Source organism: Carassius auratus, chromosome 45 (assembly GCF_003368295.1).
Source record: "Carassius auratus strain Wakin chromosome 45, ASM336829v1, whole genome shotgun sequence".
NCBI lineage: Eukaryota > Metazoa > Chordata > Actinopteri > Cypriniformes > Cyprinidae > Carassius > Carassius auratus.
The window spans coordinates 15,479,716-15,500,350 of NC_039287.1; the positions used below are offsets into that span (position 1 = coordinate 15,479,716).

The window sequence follows — 20,635 nt, forward strand, 5'->3', positions numbered from 1 at the left end:
AATCTTGACATTAACTCATTTCTATTCTCTAAACATTTCTTGCTGAATTGATCGTTTAAACACTTATTTGAAAGCGCCTGTTAAATGTCATTCGTAAAGGATGTATTTTTCAACTGTTTTATTGTATTTTGCGCTCATAATCAACTTATGTCCCGGCTGTCTGTTCAATAAACACATGATGTTAAATATGTATTAATATCGTTTTTGTCGATAAGCTGCACAAGTTCTTCAGTTAATCCATCTTGCAGCTATTGATTGTTAATAAAAAGCACAGTTGTTTAATCATTATTTAGGTTAGTGAATGGGTGCCGTCAGTCCAAACAGCTGATAAAAACATCACAATAATCCACACCTCTCCGGCCCAACAGTGAATGTCTTGGGAAGTGAAAAGCTATGTGTTTGTAAGATTAAGATGATTTAGATCATAGTTTCCTTCTGTAATAAGAGTAATCCATTCATGATATTGTTTTCTCTCCTGATGAATAATGTCATTGTGGATGTATGGCATGAATATAACATTTAAATAATCTAATATTCAACATTTGGAATGACTGTTATCAGCTTGTAGATGCTGGACGGCTTCAAACTCGTTTTTAAAACATTTCGGAACTCAAGCCAAGTCTCAAGCCCTTTTTTTCATAAAGAGAGAGGAACTGAAAAGAGCGGGAGCTTGGTGTTTTGTGGGCTGATTAAAGAATACAAACACGGCTCGCGCAGCTGTGACATTCCTCTGTCACGTGAGGGCCTCGCAGAGCCTCTTATACGTCTCCAACTTCAGCTTCTATCAGCGTCAAAAACCACTCAGCTGAGATCAGATGCCCTCACGTTTCAGACGAGGACAAACTCAAATTATGCAGGCGTTAAAAAATAACGGGACTGCGACCGAGTTTACGATTTACTGACGAGGCAGAAAGAATGTCATACAGAATATAAATTGTGAATTTAATGAGCATTTTATTAACCCTTTCTTACCTCAGCGCACCTCATCAAATCTCTGCTGACTCGTTCCTGGCTTTTATCGTATAGTGTTAAAAGCAAAGTGTGACTGTATATTATGTGCCTATTATACAGCAAAAACAAAACTCATATAGATACTGCGGAACTAGTAATATTATACATTTTTTTGAGAATTTGACTGTGTAAGGGGCTCTTCTGATGTTTCTGACAGAGCCCTCGGGTCGCAGGAGTCCTCTGTTACGCAACACTGCTGACTGAACCCTTACTGATGTTCCAGCATGTGCTCCAGGAGTCTGCACCAGTCTACCTCACTTCCTGTGCAAATGTTCAAATGCAAGGCAAGAATCAGCTTAAACATATCACAAAATGAGTTTAACTTTTCATTGAGTTTAATAGCTGCAAAATAAATAAATAAAATATATATATATTTGCTTTCAATATTAAATAAAAAATATGTATATAAATAAAAATATTTAAATAAATAAATAAATAAATAACAGAAATGCCCCAAAGGGAAATCGAACGAATATTTAATGAGCTAAATGTATTTATTCGTTTCTTTATTTCAATATTTGACCACTAAAATGAAGGAATGAATGGAAAGGTAAGCAATAAATAATTCAATAGATAATTTTATCTCATGAATTATTCATTCAGTTTTCCTTAAGGACATTTTTATTTATTTAATTATTATTCCGTTTATTTGTCCTTAGCGGTCCAATACTGTATCTCAATAATAATAATAATAATAATAATTTATTCATTAAACTTTTCATCACATTTATTTTAATCCGATTATTCTTTTCTTTTTCTTTTTTTTAAAGGTCAAATGTTGTCAGTTCAGGTGGCATGGTCAAATAGTCTCACTTAGCTTGGGGTAGAAGGAAATCTTTAAGTGGCAGTCTCTGTCCTTTCAAATGATGCTTTTCGGTCCCTGCTGCTTCAGGACTGTCTGTACAAACACAGTTTATGGCACTATTAAAAGACCAAAAACACATACTTAAATAGACTGCAGTGAGGGAAAGATAAAGAGTGAGAAAATAACACAGTTAGCGCTAAAAGTAGCTCTAAATAACTGGCTTTGTGTATCATCTACCAAATTAAGACAGCAAATAAAGACTTGTTTAACTGTCTAATTTCCAAAACATGTCATATTTGAAGTTTGCATAGAATTAAGCGGATAATCAGCTTTACGAGCTGCTCAGTCGGGTTTTATTGCAAACGAACCTTGATGAAACATTCAGAAACCTCTCATCTTGTCTGCATTTGCGTCAGTGGTCTAAAGTGAAAGGTTAATTGAAAGCAATGGGGTTTCTGAGAGCATCAATACAGTGAGTCTGAGGGGACCGGCTGACGTCTGCTGACTCACAGGGGTCCTGATGTCCTTCACTAGATATACTTGACAAACAGATCCCTGCTCATTAAAACCTGCGTAATAGGGTTCTATAATGTAGAGCAACATATAGACTAGCTGCTCACAATTAATGCGTGCAATAAAAAGGGCCGATGACATGGAATAATTTTGCTGTCCTAAGAGAAAAATATCAGCTTTTATCTTATATTTTCATCTTTTGGTTTAAGCAATTAAAAAAAAAAATGTATTACAGTGATTGGACTAGCTATTTATCAAATGTGAAACACAGAAATGAGTTTCCTGAGTGTCACGAGCATTTTGCTACTCAGGAACCCAAAACCTGGTCAAATATAAAAAATATTTCAAGCAGGATCATTATAGTCAACCAAAACTATCAAGTAACTCAACAAAGTAAATAAACTGAAAATTATACACACACATCTATCTATCTATCTATCTATCTATCTATCTATCTATCTATCTATCTATCTATCTATCTATCTATCTATCTATCTATCTATCTATCTATCTATAGGGTCTATATTAATTCCCTTAATGCATGAATTATAATTAAAAAGTTTACTTTACAAAGCATCAGAATAGCTTGATGCCTTGTCTTGCAGTGTAGCATGACAGAAATCTAAAACGCTTTTTGCAGCATTTTACTAGCTATAATTACACATCACAACACTACTAAAATGAACTAGTGAAATGTTGATTAAACGTGGTGAAAACGTAAAATGAATAGCATCTAAAATATGAACCAGAATTGCTGATGTTAAAGAGTTTAATGAATATGTCTTGTGTAAGCTATCTAAAAGCATAGGAGTTGAATCTATTGAACTGCACACAACGCTAGAATAGAGTCGATGACTGTTCGTTTTCCGGCCAGTAGGTGGCGTCCTCTGATCATCCCACTAATATTCCTCGGTAGTGTTCAAGTGTTGTTTCTAAATCTGATAGAACTGTTACTGTACTTTCCTGATACGTCATCACGTGGCCACACTAGGAGGGTTGCGACGCCACCTTCTGGAGAAGATACAGAACACACATGTGGAGAAACAGTGTGCTTTAGACTAGCCATTGATGGGGAGATCTAAATGTGTGGCAGAAATTCAGTCCTGGAGCTGATATTATCCAGCAGAGTTCAGCTCCAACCCCAAGCAAACACACCTGAACCAGCTGATCGAGTTAACATACACTGCAGTTAACTAGGAAAAACAAATGGACAGCTCATCATCAGAGGATGACATTTAGCATGCTATATTTGTGATGAATGAATCTCTTGCTGCTAGCTGACCTTTATTTCTAAGTCTCAATGATTAAAGATGCTCACGCTTCCATCCTGAGAGTAACTTACCTGATAATTAAAAGAGCCAGTCCAAGCCTTAAAGGCCTTATTACACTTCAGCACTTGTCTTTAACAAGTCAATGACGTCAGGACAACAATAAATGATGTCTATCTATCCACTGTTAGTTAAAGCACACACACACACAAGAACACTGTAAAAAAAAAAAAAAAACGCTGCACATTTATTTGTCTATTGAAGATATGTTATCTTTTAGTTTACAGAGATCATTATAGCAATTATGTTCCTGTTATAATATCACAAATTAAATTCATATTTATCAAATCTGAAAACAACAAAGAGAAACTGCATGTGCAGTGGATTTAATTTGTGTCTTAATCGTCCTTGTGACCCATCAGTTTACTTATTTAAACAGATTCAGACTTTACACAGTGTAACTTCTTTTAATCGTACAACATACTGTACATACACAAGGTTTCTAAATCAGCTGCTGGTTCACTCAGATAACTGGATTTATATTTGGGGACGGCATTCTGTAAAGGACCTCCATGCATCCAGACCACTAGTATGACGTGAAAAAGAAAGAAACATCAGCCTGGCATTTTAATGCAGGATAGCACATTACCACAAGGTTATTTTACACATTCTCACAGAAGAAAAAAACAGAGAGTCTAACCTAACAGCATTGAGACCATTTTTGGTTGAAGCAAACCAATAGAACGTTGAATGGAATGTCAGTGAGTCTCATTTAGAATATCTTTTGCTTCTTTAAACATTATTGTTCTGTCTTTGACTAAATAAACCTAAAACCTTAGTTATCCCTGAGTTAAGTTACGTCTATCGTCTGTTTGTTTTAATCGCAACCTGTGAAATGTATAGTAAGTGACCTGAATGGTATAGAAAGCAATGTGTTTTTATTTAAAATATAGTATTTAAAGAGGTTGCATTTATAATGCAAGGCTGGTATTATGAGAAAACATATATATATATACTGTAAATACTTGGACAGGGGTTTCTGACCACGTTCACTACATTTGTGCTTCACTTTTTGCATTTCTAAGGCTCATTTTTGACACTTCCATGGAGTATATCTTTATGTATCATGTGAACTATAAGCAACAAATCTTAATATTCAGCTCAGGTCACATTTATGGTCAAATATAGTTCAAACTCCAGATTCGTGGTAGTGTTTTTAAAAAGACATTTAATTGTCAAAGCTCGCTCATATGTCTCTAAATATAGCCTCAAGAAACAAAAAGGTTTTCTTTTGTCAGTATTTTTGTCTTATTTTCCGGAAACAAATTCAGAAGCCAAATTGTTTGAGAACAGTTCTTAGAGAATATATCTCAAGAAATAAGTTACTTCAAGCTATATTCCCATTTAACAAGATGTATCATCTTAAACTAATATTATTATTGGTCGTTCTATTACAAATGTATTTTGTTTACATATTTCGAACTATTTCAGGTGGGGGAAAAAGGCAAAGTACTGATTAAATCTCACACATCTGGCACATTTTTTAAACTAGCAGCTTTCTATTGGACAGTGGAGAATCCACATGACCCACCTGAACCAATGCAGGTTAACCTAGGAAGTCTTTCATCACAATACCAAATTCCTGAACACTTGGGTTTCTATTGAAACTTCTGAATTTCACTCGTGTAAATGGCAGTAAACGTGATCGCACTTTCAGAAAATGATTTCTTGCAATGCAGGTGGAAATCTTACATCTTTGATTAGACAAAAATTTGTAATTTACTAGAACCACACTTTACATCCAAAATAGACTTACATACAGAAAATATATTATCCTTTAGCAGGAGAAAATAGCATTCTGATTTAGTTTTACACAGGTTTAAAATCTGTAAGGTGATGATTGCTGAAGGTCCATATCCTCACTGCTCTCTCAGGATCATACAGAGAAAAAGACAAGCGAGGGCAGTGTTATTTGGCCCAGGTGTCACTCTCAGCTCTGTCTGTGACGGCTGCTGCGGCTGTGTTTTCATCTTTATCCTGACGGTTCTTCTTGTTATTGTTGTACGTGAACTGGATCTCATGCCTGTTATTCTGGATGGCTGTTCTCTCCTGAAGTCGGAGTTCATCCAGCTTCCTCCACAGTTCCTCTCGTTCCTGCTCTTTCTTCTTCTCTCTGAGGGCAGAAGAGATGGTAACCATGAACAGGTTTCAAACTAGAAGCAAAGGTGTGATCTTACCGTTGTCTGTCATCTTTGTATGAGGCCGTCAGTTCATCAAACAGTTTGCTGTTCATCTCCATCAGTGTTTTTAATACATTGTACACCAGGGCCACGATCGTCCTGACACAAATACAAGACACGAGTTACTAACACTCTTGCATAGAATGCATTTCATTTCTTTAAAGTGCCCCTATTATGGATAATGAACGTTCATATATTTAGGTTTTGGGATGAGATGCATGCAAGGTCAAAAAACCCTTTCAGTGTCTTATAATATGCCTCTATTTTTACCTTACTTGCTCAACTACCCCCAAATGATTCATTTAACGATTCATTTTTTCAGTGATGCTAATCTGTGTTGATTGGTCTGATTAGTCTCTTTTTCATTTCATCATGCCTGTAGTGTCTGATAAAGCAGTGTTTGTGAGCACAGTGCTGCTTTGTGTACATTGTTACCGGGCAAACTGATATTTTTACCGCTTCAATAGTGCCATCTGGTGGCAATAAAAAGAATATGCTAATGTTTCATGTTGACATCAACATGAAACAGCTCGGGATTCGTTTTAAAAGTGATTAAATGATTCAATGATTCAAAGTCGACTCTTTCTTTTGAGGGACATTTACTTTATAAACAGTGCACTTTCAGATTGAAAACTTTGCAGGACGTTTTTATTCACTTAGATCTATTACTCACTAAATGAAAGGTCATAAAAAAATTATAATAATAGAGGTACTTTATTATTAACTAGAAAAAGTGAATGAAACTGATGAAATGCACATTTTTAAAATTAATATATACATTTAAAAGAGCAACTGGTACATTTTATCAAAATATCTGATTTTGTGTTTGACAGATTTATAAATAAATAATGATTGCTTTAATAAATCATACACCGGATTCCAATTTGTGGCAAAGTTCAAATGTCTCAATTAAAAGTTGAAAACATACTGGTTCCAGTGTTCTTTGGAGATCCGGTACAAGTTTCCAAACATGATGGGAAGGATTTCTGCATTATTCTCCTCGATTAGACTCAGAATGTATTCATTGTTCCAGAAGTACAGTGCTCTTTCTGCTACCTGCAAATATCAGAGAGATGGTTTCATATGAATCACCACAGGAAACATACGCTATCTTTCAAAAGTTTAACAGCTTAATGACTTTATTCAGCAAAGAGACATTCAATTGGTCAAAAGTGACACTAAAGACATTTAGAATGTAACAAAAGATTTTGGTTTCAAATAAGTGCTGTTCTTTTGATTTTATTTATGAAAAAAAAAAAATCAAAAAATGAGCAGCACGACGGTTTCTGATTTCTGAAGGATCGTGTGACACTGAAGACTGGAGGAATGATGCTGAAAATACATCTGCGCATTAAACTATTATTTGACATTAACATGTAAAAACACAAAACAATTTAATGTTTATTTTTAAATGTATTAAAAATGTTTTATTATATATATATATATATATATATATATATATATATATATATATATATATATATATAAAAATGCAGCCTTGGTGAACATAATACATTTCTTTCAAACACATTTTGGGTAAAAAAAAATCCATGGCAAATATCATTGGTAAAATAAAGAAGTATTGTAAAAGAAATGTATTTAATTGCAAAATATGGCATAAAGGTGAAGACTGTTGCAGAATCATTGCTGCTTTATTTTTTATTTTATTTAGTCTATATTTTCCAATTATTTATTTTTGTTCACAAAACCTTTTTCCTCAATGCTGTCTTTCTTTCTTTCTTCATTCATTCATGTATTGGACAGACTAACTACACTGTACCTGAAAATGAGCGCTGGCTACACATTTAGAGATTTGCTTAAATAAAGGCTCCTGAATCTTCTTGAACTGCGTGGGTTCAATAACGTCCAGGATCTCTTCAATTTCCCCTAGAAACATGACCTGAGAGAGCAGAACACAGGAACACATCAGACTCCAGTCTGCTAACATATACAGAGAAAGTGAAAAAACAGAATAGCCACTCGTTTTTGTAATAACTGGACCATAAGATATCAGACACTTTACCTCCTTCTGACTGCACGTCTTGGGCCAAAATTTAAGAAGACCACGAACCACCTGAGAGCAAACAGAAAAGATCGGATGAATGGAGCAATTCTAATGAATTTAAGCTAGAAAATATTCATCACGGAATACAGGGAAAGGTATTTTTTTGTTGCTTGTTTATAATTTAGTGCAAAGCCACCATGGCTATATTCATGATGAGAAACAAGTGAAAAAAAGAGGAAAGAAGGAAAGAAATAAATATGAACAAAAATAAAAAAATAAATTATCTTTGATAAAAAAAAAATTAAAAATTCTGACCTTACTCCATTAAAAAACCTCAATTAAGAATCAACAAAAGTTGATGATGATAATTATATAAATACTAAAAGGTACGAGTACTTGACAGATAAATCATGTCAGAGCGATTGGATCAGATGGACGTCTCCTGTGCCATTTCCTCTGCTGTTTACCTACACTCTCTCTCCAAACCCAGAAATATGAGGCATCACAGCAGTGGTAATGAGCTCACGGTGAACTCTGGGCTTCCTCAGGATGAAGTCACACGACTGTGCAGCCAAACCCAGCAGCAGCCGTATTACCACACTGGCTGAGAAATACACAGATGGCCAGCGACAGCGGCTTGAAAACCCGGCGCTAAGCCAAACCTCCAGAAGCCCTCCGCATCTTCACACTCTGATGTCTGAGTTATGTGCTTTTGGTTTATTCTAGAACTACTGATGACATTTCTTCAGATGCGGATGTGAGGACTGTGTGGTGTGTAGTGTGAGGAGAGCCGTACCACTTCAGTCAGGGCCGGGTCCTTCTCGATGAACTGAACCACACAGTACGCCAGCTGAAACACAACAAGGTCAAGGGTCAGTGTGAACAGTGCACACTACAGGAGAGATGGGTCGCGCAAACAATCAGCCTGACCATACTTTCATATCAGCATGCTTATCAAAAGGAAATCATGGAAATGGAAAGTTTACATATGTGTTTTTGTTAAATATAATTTTTGACAAAAAGCTTTTTATAAGAGAATATGGAGCTCATTCTTGGATGAAAAAGATTCCTCATTTTTATTGAGAGGCACACAATTAGCAAAAATATCAAATTTGGTGCAGTTGCTTATATGACCAAACAGAAGATTATTAGCCTCTAATATAAATCACGCATAACAGCCTGACATAAAATGCGTATTAATGTCTATATCTCCCAATAATATGTGACCCTGGACCACAAAACCAGTCAATGTTTTGAAATTGAGGATCGGACATTATGTAGCCGGGGTAAAACTATATGAAAATATGGAATTTGAGGGTGCAAAAATATCTAAATATTAAGAAAATCAATAAATGAAGTCCTTAGCAATGCAAATTACTAATGATAATACATTTTACAAAATATCTTCATGTAACATGATCTTTACCTAATATCCTAATGCTATATATAAATATAACATTTGGCCCCTTACAATGTATTGTTGGCTATTGCTACAAATATCCCCCAGTGACTTCTGACTGGTTTTGTGCTCCGGGGTCACATGTGTCTTAGTAAGATGATATTTAAATCTTTACATTTTATGATCAAAGCTCTACACTTTTGATTGTGGTGCAGTGCAATACAACGACGACTGAGAGATTTCCTCAAAAGCCTGATGGACCATATTTTATACATTAAAACATGATTACTTTTCTTTCTTTTTTTTTTATGATGTACAGATGCATCATCATACTGCAGTTCAGGAAGTGTAGAAGTCACTCGTACCTTTTCTTTATGAAAAACCAGTAAAGATTTGACAGCAAAAAGACACATAAATCATGACCTGAAGTTGGAGAGAAGGCACTGGGGTTGGTTGTAGAAGATTGTGCACTACAGGTTTTTCAGTTTTGATCATGCTGATCATTTAGAGGTCATTTGCGTATCGAATGTGTGACAGTAGGCTTTCCAGGGTTACCTGAGCGTGGAACAGCGCCAGTCCTTTGGCAGTGTGCAGGGGAATGAGGATCTTGGTGAGGAACTGCTTGTGTTCAGCCTTCAGCGGCAGAGCAAAGCCATTGATGATACTGCGATTAGAAAGACAGCGACACAACCGATGGCATGAAGAGTGAAACGTTTGACATTAGAGGACTGCAGCCAGCCGACACAGACCTTACAACCTTTACCCAGCATGCATCAAACTGCATGAAATGATCTGTGAACTGAACCTGAAGGGAAATGAAAGCAAGACTCACCTTCCCAGAATCTCAAGGAGTTCAGCAACTCCATTAAAGTGTTCAGTTTCATAGATGTATCTGGGAAAATTATGATATGAACGACTTACATTTCAAATAAAATATCAATAATGTATTATAAACATATGCATTGCAATTCATAAACTTTTTTTTTTTTTTTTTTACTTAATGCACAATCTACAATCCAATACAATAGCATAGTATTCAAAAAATAAAAAAAACAGTCAGAAATTGTTTAATATTTATTTGAATATAATTAAATATTTTTCAATTTTCTTTATTTCCTACATTTGGAAAGCTTCGAGTAATCGACACTGTTTACCCTGAAGCATTTCACACACTTACACAGCTGTCATTATTGAAAATCTTATTTCATAATGCACGGACAATCTTTATCCAAATCATTTGCATGGTTTATACTAGCAGTTCACCAACTAATTAGCATTTATATTTTGCATAAAGTCAAATGCTGAAACATTTCTTATTATTATCAATGTTTAAAAAGTTTTGCTGCTTAAGATTTTTGTGGAAGAGAAATTTGTTTCTAACATTATAAATGCTGTTACTGTCACTTTTGATGCATTTATTTGATCAAATATTGTGCATCCTTGCTGAATCAAAGTATTGATTTCTTTCAAAGAACCTTTGAATAGCAGTGTATATGTACGAGTGTTTTTCTGTGTACCTCAGAAAAATGTTGTTGATCTGTTTCCGAACACAGGCACGCAAACCCAGAAACTTCCCGTAGATGCGGTGCAGAATCGTTTTTAAAAACTCTCTCTCACGAGGATCTTCACTGTCAAACAGTTGTAAGAGCTGAAACAAAAGCAAGGAATCATTACTTTGCCGCTCTCTCTCGTCTCGCTTGAAGATGCTAGTTCAGCGCGGTTTCTCTGTTCTAATATCTCTGAAAGTGTGACATTTTATTTGCGGTCAAGATGCTTGGGTTATCTGAAACCATTCTGAAATGATGTAATCATTATCTTGTTTTTTTAATTTTCAAAATATGAAAAAAGGTATCAATTTAGAATAAATGAAGCCAGTCTTTAATGCCATGCAGTTGGGACTCCTAATGGAAGGTTTTATGGGATGGTTTGATCTGGCAGCATCACATCAGACTGTGTTATGTAATGCTACCTTTAGCCTCCAGACAATGAATCCCTGCCATGAGTGATGTATTTGACTACAGCATTTATGCAACATGATATTAGTGAATGAGTCCAACCTCAATCACATTCATGAGGCCGTTAATGTTGTCTAAAACATTAGTAACTAAATCAAAATTCAAACAGGACTATAAATGCTCATCCTCCACATTTTATCACCCAAAAATAAAGCAATTTTGAATGGAAATTTAATTCATTCAAGCAGTTAAGTGGTCATCTATCATTAGGACCAAGTACATACATATATATACACATTATATATAAATATATATATATACACACATTATATATATATATATATATATACACACACACATATATAAATTGAAAACAAAAACAGAATTATAATACATTCTATATACAGTATAGAGTATGTTTTTTTTATAAAAAATATTTAAAACTTTTATGCAAGAATGCATCAAAAGTTTAAAATAGACTTAAAAGATAAACTAATAATAATAATGATACGAATGGTTTCTTCAGCAGCAAATCAGTATATTAAAATGATTTCTGAAAGATCATGTGACACTGAAGACTGGAGGAATAATGCTGAAAATTCAGCTGTCATTAAATGAATAAATTACATTATAAAATATATTAAACAAGAAAACAATTATTTTAATTTGTAATAATATTTCATAATATTGTAATGCACTTACAATTAAATAGATTCAGAATGTTTGAGCATAACTGACTCTCTTATAAAAAAAAAAAAAAATCAAGTATCATCATAGGAAATATCCTGTTTTTTTTAAAAATACAACAAAATGGGTAGTAAATGCAGTTGTGTAATTTCTGTACAAATGGAACAATTTGCTCCCAGTAACATGATGTAGCTCATCTCTACTAGTTCAGCTCTTTGTGTGTTGTGTCTGCTGTCGGTCATTATGTGCTCCATCCCAGCCTGCACTACAGCGCTGCCTCTTTCCTTCCTGTGGCGTAAACAACAGGGCGCTATTTAAAGCAGCCCAGGAAACGCTCACATCATGGAAAGTCTCCTTTACCAGCTTCCACACTGACTCTACATTCCAGAGCATTCAGCGCTCTCCGGGGGAACGACCGGGTCGATTCGGACAGCTGCTTTACACAGGAACACACACTGACCGAGGCAGATCCAAAAGAGGAAGAGACCAGGCCTGCCGAGCGTGCAATTACATTTTTACAAATATTTACCACTTCAGCTGAAAAAGGGGTCGTTATGCGCATCTCGTCAGTAAAGCCGGTTCTCTAATCAGAGGTTAATTCCATCAGGTGTGTGATTTCACATAGACCAGCTGTTACTACACAGAGAGCCATTGTTAATAGAGAAGATGCGCAAATCCACTTCATTTTCAGCGTTTATTGGAGCATCTTCTCAGTTAACAACGGCTCTGTGTAGTAACAGCTGCTCAATGTGAAATCACACTACACCCCTATATATATATATAACAACAACAAGCAATGATTACTTATAATTACAAACTATAATTTTATGAAAAATAACAATAAATAAATGTATTGTATTCATATAATTGCAAGTGATTCGTTAATAGAAAGTTCATATACCTGTAGCACAAACTTCTGGTCAATGTAGCGTTTGGCGGTGCTTGGCTGGAAGTCTGGATTTTCTAGGAATCGAAGGAAAAACTCATACACCAACTGAAAAAAGACAAAATAATATTGATTTTTTTCTCTAATGCTTTAAGCATTTAGAAACCAATATTACATACAGCTTTTATGAACAAACAAAAAATGTATTTACATGTCAACAATTATACTGACTTTAACCTTAACAAAATGGCACTTTAGACAGTTTAATTAATTCACAAAATATACTGTGCGTGTATTTCATTAAATATAATAGTACATAATAGAATGTGCGGGCAGCAGGCTACATCTGACCTGCATGTGTGGCCAGGAGGCTTCTAGAGTGGGTTCATCTTCCTCTGGGTCAAAGTCAGGGTTATCACTGGGTGGAAGCGTTCGGAAAATGTTTGTGCTAACCTGAAAACAGAAATGATTGGGGGTTTACTTTCACAATGAAGACATTTTTATTTTTGCTAATATCAAGCACATGAATTTAAGGCTGGTGGACATGCCATGAATGCTGACCATTGTGGTGATCTCGGGGTAGACAGGCTCCAGCAGAACTCCTCTGTTAGTGGACACATGATCCACCAGTTCACCGAGAGCGGCCCGTTTGGTCTCTTTGCTCTTCAGGTCAGTCACCGTGTCGTAGAAGTCGAACATTACACAGCACTGCTGTAGTTTCTGCACGAACAGCTCATGCTGCTCTGTGGAAGATGCATCTGAAACGAAGAAATAAAAATAATAATAATTAAAAAATCATTTATTTATTCTCCTGTATTATGAATTCACTTTTTCAACATTTCTATAAACAAATAATAAGACATTTAGGCTTGACAGTTTCACTCAAACAAAACAAAACAAGACAGAACAGAAACAAAAACAAAACAATACAAACAAAAAAGAAAAACAAAATGCAAACTAAAGCAAAACAAAAACATGACAGAACAGAACAAAAAACAAACAATGCAAAGCAATAAAAAAAGCAAAACAAAACAACGAAACCTTAAAATAGATATGCATTTACACATTAGGCTACTACATGATCAAATGTAGACATTTCCTTCTAATTTGCATTTTTCCTTTAACTTTAATAAAGACTGATGTTAACGCTGAAACGCTTTTTTTCTTCTACCGCACCATATATAGCTGCTTTATTACAGTTAATAGGATACCGGATAAATAGTGTTGCTATAGAGCAATCACACTTTTGCAGTAGGAGACATCTGCATCTTATTTCACCAAAACTAATGTCTTTGGTACCTAGTCTAGTCCAGTTATGCTCAAGTGTATATGCATGCACTGAGTTAGCCATACACTCAAGTGGACAGGACTGTTAATATACACTTGGGAGTGTGTCTAATTTCAGTAATCGGGATGAACACATCTGGAGTAAGAAGGGAGAACAGTTCACAGCACAAAATGCTCTTCCACAAGCAGGTGTTTTTGCATATTGTTTTTTCTTTTTTACTCTAACTATATAAATGCACCCTCTTTTTAACATTTAATTAAAATTTGACAATCTTTTCAGCTGATGTCAGTCTGATGGCACAAGCAGTAAACTTTCACATTGTTCATTGTACTTCGTCTGGTCTGATCACACAGAAGAGCTACTGTACTTCAAAAAGGTGTCAGAACACACTGTTTACTGCGTATGGAGCCGTGTAGACCGGTCAGAGAGCCCATGATGACCCCTGTCCTCCACTGAAAGTACAATGTGTACATGAGCATCAGAACTGGACCATGCAAGCAATGGAAGAAGGTCACCTGGTCTTTTAGATCAGGTATGTGATGTGGCTGGCTGGCTGTGTGTTTGTTGTTTACCTTAGGATGTAGGGTTGTCAAAAAGATACCAGGTTTGTTACAAATGGGTACTGAAATTTTAAAAATGTGACGATACCTGCATTTTCCACTAGCCTTTTGCTGTTCAGCGGATTGTTAAACAGCTTTGATTGGCCCTTGTGTTCACGCGCTCAACAGATATGTCTGTGATTGGCTACAGTGATCATCGCTTCAGTGCTAGGTTACAAACTCAATTCGAAACAGAAACACAGGGGTCTAATTTCACACTGGCTGTGGAATCTTTACAGTCCGTACACTTTACTGTAAAATAGACGACAATATAATAAACACAGGGAAGTATCTCCACACACTTACTCATATCATTAAAGACACTGTACACTAATAATAAATCAACAGTACTCTACAAATACCAGAAGGATTGTACTGACATTTAGTGAACCTGAACTTTGGCCATTAATGGCATACACAATCTATAAACCCTGACATTTCGGGACTTTGATCAGAATATTAGCCTCAGTTATTTCCAGAAGAATTTTTTCACATTGTAGAAGAAATTCAGAACATAGAGGAGGTTTCAGTAAAGATGCATCGAAGTAACCAAAAAGTGACAGTAAAGACTTTGACATTACAAAAAATTTAAATAATGTTTTTTTGTTTGAATTGATCAAAGAATCCAGAAAAAAAAAACTTATCACAGTTTCCAAAAAAATATTAAGCAGAACAAATGTTTTCAACAAACACTGATAATAAAACTAAATGTTAGAATGATTTTGCACATCTGACTCTGAAGAATGGAGTAAAGGCTGCTGAAATTTAGCTTTGCATGACAGGAGGAAATTGTATTTTGAAATATATAAAAACAGAAATCATTGGTTTTAAACTTAAGATTTCACAATATTACTTATTTTTTTACTGTATTTTTGATCTAATAAATAATGCATTGGTGAGCATAAGAGACTTTTAAAGCATATAAACCACACACTTCTGAATGAAGTGCACTGCAGTTATACAATGGTATTCAAGTACAATTTAAATTAATTTCTGTTAAATATCAAATATTGAGCCATGGTACCGATACAGTATTTTTTTAAGTTAATCCAATGGAGATCAAATTCAGTGCAGCCCTGTAATACACACTGCGCAACAGTGTAAGCTAGAAAAAGTCCTTTTCTTAATATCATCTAAAGGATTTTTCTCTCAATTATAAAGTTGTTACAGCTGCTGTCTGTCTTGTTCCAGGCCGCTTTAACTTCAATTCATGATGTTTTTCCACTCCGAGAGGATATAACAGCACGAGAACAGTAGTGTAAGAGCTGGAGGGGTGCAAACACAACCCCTCCGCTGCTCTATTAATACACCTTATGTAACCCATCTGTGTCTTTCCAGGACAACTGCTTAGAGTCTCTGCATTCAACACAAAACTGAGCCAAGTGACCGTAAAAAATGAGCCGACATCAGAAACATGTTCATTGATTGCCTCACTTTTATTTGTCCTCATGCACACAAGAGCACCAAAGGATGAGGTTCCCATCAACACCCCAGGCCTGTGGTTGCCATGGCTACATGGCCCATCCCTGGAGAGTCATAATAATGTCAGTATGACACAACTGTAAATGCATTTCCCAGATATACTGAACACAAGGAACAAGTAAATGAGTTCTGAGTATATATATATAGCCCATAATTTATGGCCATTTTGTCTTTATGGAAGAGCAAAGTGCAGAATAACAGGAGAGGACTAAGGGAAAGAGAACGAAAAGGAAAACTTTGATATGGTGAAATTAAAATGTAGTGACAGTTCCTGAGTGACCACACTGTACTGTAAAAAAAATAAAAATAATTATATATAGATATAGGAATAATATATATAATGATTTTAGGAATAGATTATGGGCAGGGTTAGGTTTAGGGGTAGGGATTGGGTTAAGTCTATATTTTTGGACAATAACGATGATCCAGGAACATGTCTTGGCTAAATCACGGTGACCCTGTGCGTACACAGAAGAGACGCGCATCTCAAAGAACTTGAACACCAAAATTTTCCTCTTCTTGCTCTTGTACTGACAAACACACAAAATGTGGTCAAAATACCCATCTAGGAAAGTATCCTTGAAAAACCTGTTGGTTATGTCTTAAGTGAAGGTAAACGGTGGAGAAAGAAATCGGATGTGTATCATTATAATGGATGCATTGTCTCTTAAAGTGACCACGCCTAATATACTGGCTGCTGTAATGTTAATCCAAGAAAACTAAATTAAGAAAATCACTCACTGATCTTTAACGAATTACTATGTAGTTTTAACAAGAATTAATCCACAGTGAAACCAATTATTATTCAGACCCCAGACATAATTTTACATTTTTACTAGTGGGTGCAGGATACTGTAGTTCAGTTACATGTGCATCTCAATAAATTAGAATGTCGTGGAAAAAGTTCATTTATTTCACTTATTTCAATTCAACTCATGTATTAAATTAAATGCACACAGACTGAAGTAGTTTAAGTCTTTGTTTCTTTTAATCGTGACGATTTTGGCTCACACTTACAAAAACCCACCAATTCACAATCTCAACAAATTAGAATATGGTGACATGCCAATCAGCTGATCGACTCAAAAACACCTGCAAAGGTTTCCTGAGCCTTCAAAATAGTCTCTCAGTTTGGTTCACTAGGCTACACAATCCTGGGGAAGACATCTGATCTGACAGTTGTCCAGAAGACAATCACTGACACCCTTCACAAGAAGGGTGAGCCACAAGCATCCATTGCCAAAGAAGCTGGCTGTTCACAGAGTGCTGTATCCAAGCATGTTAGCAGAAAGTTGAGTGGAAGGAAAAAGTGTGGAAGAAAAAGATGCACAACCAACTGAGAGAACCGCAGCGTTATGAGGAATGTCAAGCAAAATAGATTAAAGTTTGAGTGAACTTCACAAGGAATGAACTTAGGGTCAAGGCATCAAGAGCAACCACACACACTTGTCAAGGAATTTGGTGAACCACAGACAACTTCAGAGGTGTCTTACCCTGAGCTAAGAAGAAGAACTGGACTGTTGCTAGGGTTGGGAACCGAGAATCGCTTTAAAAACAACCGGAAGCATGAGCAATTTGGTTTCGGTTCTGAAAACGGTTCTGGTGCGACACGTGACCAAGTGCTGTGAGCAGCCTTGTGCCGGTGTTCTGATGATCCAGCGTTTCCCGTTAAGGATGTCATAAACCGTAAAACAGAAACACCGCCATGCCTCTTTAATAATGGAGCACACTGATTCCAGTGAAGTGCATTCCACAGATGCACTGCACAGGAAAACTTCTAACAAACCCCAACCCTGTATACTGTAATATGTTGCACTTCGACATTGCCAATCTTTCCCAAACTACACTCAGTGATGCTCATGGTCCATGATATTGGCACAGATTCTGCATAAAGAACAATGATTTTTTTTTTTTTTGTGGCTATATTTCAAGTTGGAAAATACATTTAGTTCTCTCTCTAAGTGAACCTTAGTTTCCAGGTCATCTACAAGATAAAGTCAAGAAAAGATGAGACTTATACATGACAGTAGGCTTGAAATGTTAATAAGATAATAAAATCAAATAAATAAAACACGTTCTGTGGCACTTGATTGTTTTTTTATTTCTTAGACTAACCAATGGCTCCTTACTCTTTTTTTTTTTTTTTTGGTCCGGAAAAAACCTAATTCATTAACCTATGTAATGTCAATATACCAACCCACTGAAGTATTAATATCTGTTTTGAACCATACTAAACCAAATCATGGTAACCCTAAAGTACACAACTAAGAAGAAACAAAACACATCAAACATGAAGTGACATGCAGGGACTTCTGGGCTGTGTCAATTTGCGGTTTTATGGATGGAGGGATTTGATTGGGTGAACGTTCTTCCACAGACAATATAAATACACAAACACATTTAGACCACTTAACTTCCTGATTACTATAGAGATGTGAAGAGACATTCAGACAGCATAACATATTGATTTTTTTTTAACCAAATCACCAACCCTTCCTTTAAAAATTATAATTCACCCTTTGTTTTAGAATTTTTTTACAAATACTTCATACTCAAATGTGTTATTGTTTATTCACATAGAGAAATATTACATGCGTTTTAAATAGATTTCTATTGCCTAAAATAATCAGGCTTCTGCTCTCTATCTCTCACAGTTCTTGGATGTCAAACACTGATCAGTCTGCGCAGCGCTGCTTCAAGAAGTCGAAAGCAAGTATGCAAACAAGAAAACGAAGCCTAAACCTGGATATTTTAGGAATGATAGAAATCCTGGCCAGGACATGTCTGGGGAAAAAAATGGTATGTATGGTCACCCTACATATTGCTCGTGACTGGAGGTTTTGGGAACCAGTTCAACCATTATTGTGAGAACTTTGTGCCCTTTGCATGACAATTTAAATATGCATGTTATTTGTGTTAGATAGGGGTCACCAAACTCTGTCCTGGAGGGCCGGTGTCCTGCGGAGTTTAGTTCCAACTTGCCTCAAAACCCCTGCATGGAAGTATACCTTGATTAGCTGGTTCAGGTTTGTTTAATTTGGGTTGGAGCTAAACGGTGCACCGACTGGACACCCCTGTATAGAGCCACGGAGGACGGCATTTCTCAATAATATCTTGGTTCTTTGACATGTACTGTATGGACAAGAAACACAATGGAAGTCCATGGGAACCAAAACTGTTTGACAAGCAACATTCTTTAAAAGAAAGAAATTCGTAAGTGCGCGTGAAGGATATAGTTTTCATTTTGGGGGGTGAGATACCCCTTTAAGTATACAGTCTTATAACTTGGTCTTTTCATCAGATTCGTTTTTTCCTTCAGATTTTTATATTTTTGCCATTTTTTGGTTCATGACTTCTAACACTTTAACGAAGACATTTTTAAAATGCCTGCGGGAAAGATACTTCCAGAACCAAGGCCACTGGAAAAGTGACAGAATAACAGAATTGACAACCACGTGACTTCCAAAGGCAAAAAAAAAAAAAAAAGAAAAAAAAAAAGAGGAATGGAGGACCGGAACTTTGGGAAACCACAGGTTGGACCATACAATAAAGATGCTTCCCTTGATAAAGCGCTGAGACACAGTTTTGACTCAATCACCCAAGCGCGCGCACACAGGACGAGTTCTCCTGCAGTTAGGGCCTGCTGTAAATACTTCACTTGTGGCCCATCGGTGATGCGAATATATAACTTCGGCGCCTGATTACACTCATATAACACCTGAGGCATCATTTATAAGAGTACATTTGTTTTATTTATTAGTTTATAGCGTTGCGGGAACTCAGGCGCCCGTGCAACCCCAATGCTGTCTAGGTAGGTAGCGCACTAGTGTTGAGACGCAGCCTGCGAGTCTATTTCCAGCGCTTGATCTTGATCCTCTTACCTTTGAGCTGCGGGAGCGCGGAGATCTCCGGAGCCGAGGGCCTGCTGCTGTTCACCGCGAACTGAGACGAGCCCTGACCAACCCTCTGCCTCTGAGCCTTCCTCACAGACTTCCGCGTGAATCCATCCACTTTCTCGCACGCAGATATCGCCGACATTTCCAAGGCAGCTCGATGACTTGAATGTGCCCTGTATGTTTTCTAATCTGACTGACGTCCCATTGACTGTGCTGTATATTAAACTCTAATGACACGCACTGTGAAGCCACTTATGAAGGCTGCATGTTCTCCAACAGTCCACAGGTATCCTGCGATGAGAATATGGGGGCGAGTGACTGTAAAAACGTAGTTAATAGTAGCTTTGTATCATGCTGTAATGTTCAAACAAGCGCGCCTCATTAAACCTGTTACTCCACAAAACACAGTTCAAACTCAGCCGAGATACAGGCAAAGCAGCGAGTCACAATTTTAAAGTCGCTTGGAACAGGTTCCATGTATTGACGACGCGAGGAAAGAGTTTAACGTGAATCCGCGCGGGCGCAAAATTCCTCGCATCCGCTGAACTTCATTCAGCCGCTGTTGCGCCTCACTGGGGGTCTAAAAATAAAACCCGGTGGC

The 20,635-nt window shown here is 36.4% G+C and overlaps 1 protein-coding gene across 1 annotated transcript; it reads right to left on the bottom strand.

Moving 5' to 3' along the window:
- Nucleotides 1-4,212: 4,212 nt before the first annotated feature.
- On the bottom strand, nucleotides 4,213-20,589 carry LOC113063409 (serine/threonine-protein phosphatase 2A 56 kDa regulatory subunit alpha isoform). The gene is made up of 13 exons (XM_026233773.1): nucleotides 20,020-20,589; nucleotides 13,331-13,527; nucleotides 13,121-13,222; nucleotides 12,785-12,877; nucleotides 10,759-10,889; nucleotides 10,074-10,133; nucleotides 9,797-9,905; nucleotides 8,639-8,692; nucleotides 7,861-7,911; nucleotides 7,618-7,737; nucleotides 6,766-6,893; nucleotides 5,835-5,936; nucleotides 4,213-5,770 (listed from the first exon to the last, which is right to left on the bottom strand). The coding sequence occupies exons 1-13, from the start codon at nucleotides 20,174-20,176 to the stop codon at nucleotides 5,566-5,568; spliced, it is 1,509 nt and encodes a 502-aa protein (XP_026089558.1). The 5' UTR covers nucleotides 20,177-20,589; the 3' UTR covers nucleotides 4,213-5,565.
- Nucleotides 20,590-20,635: the final 46 nt, after the last annotated feature.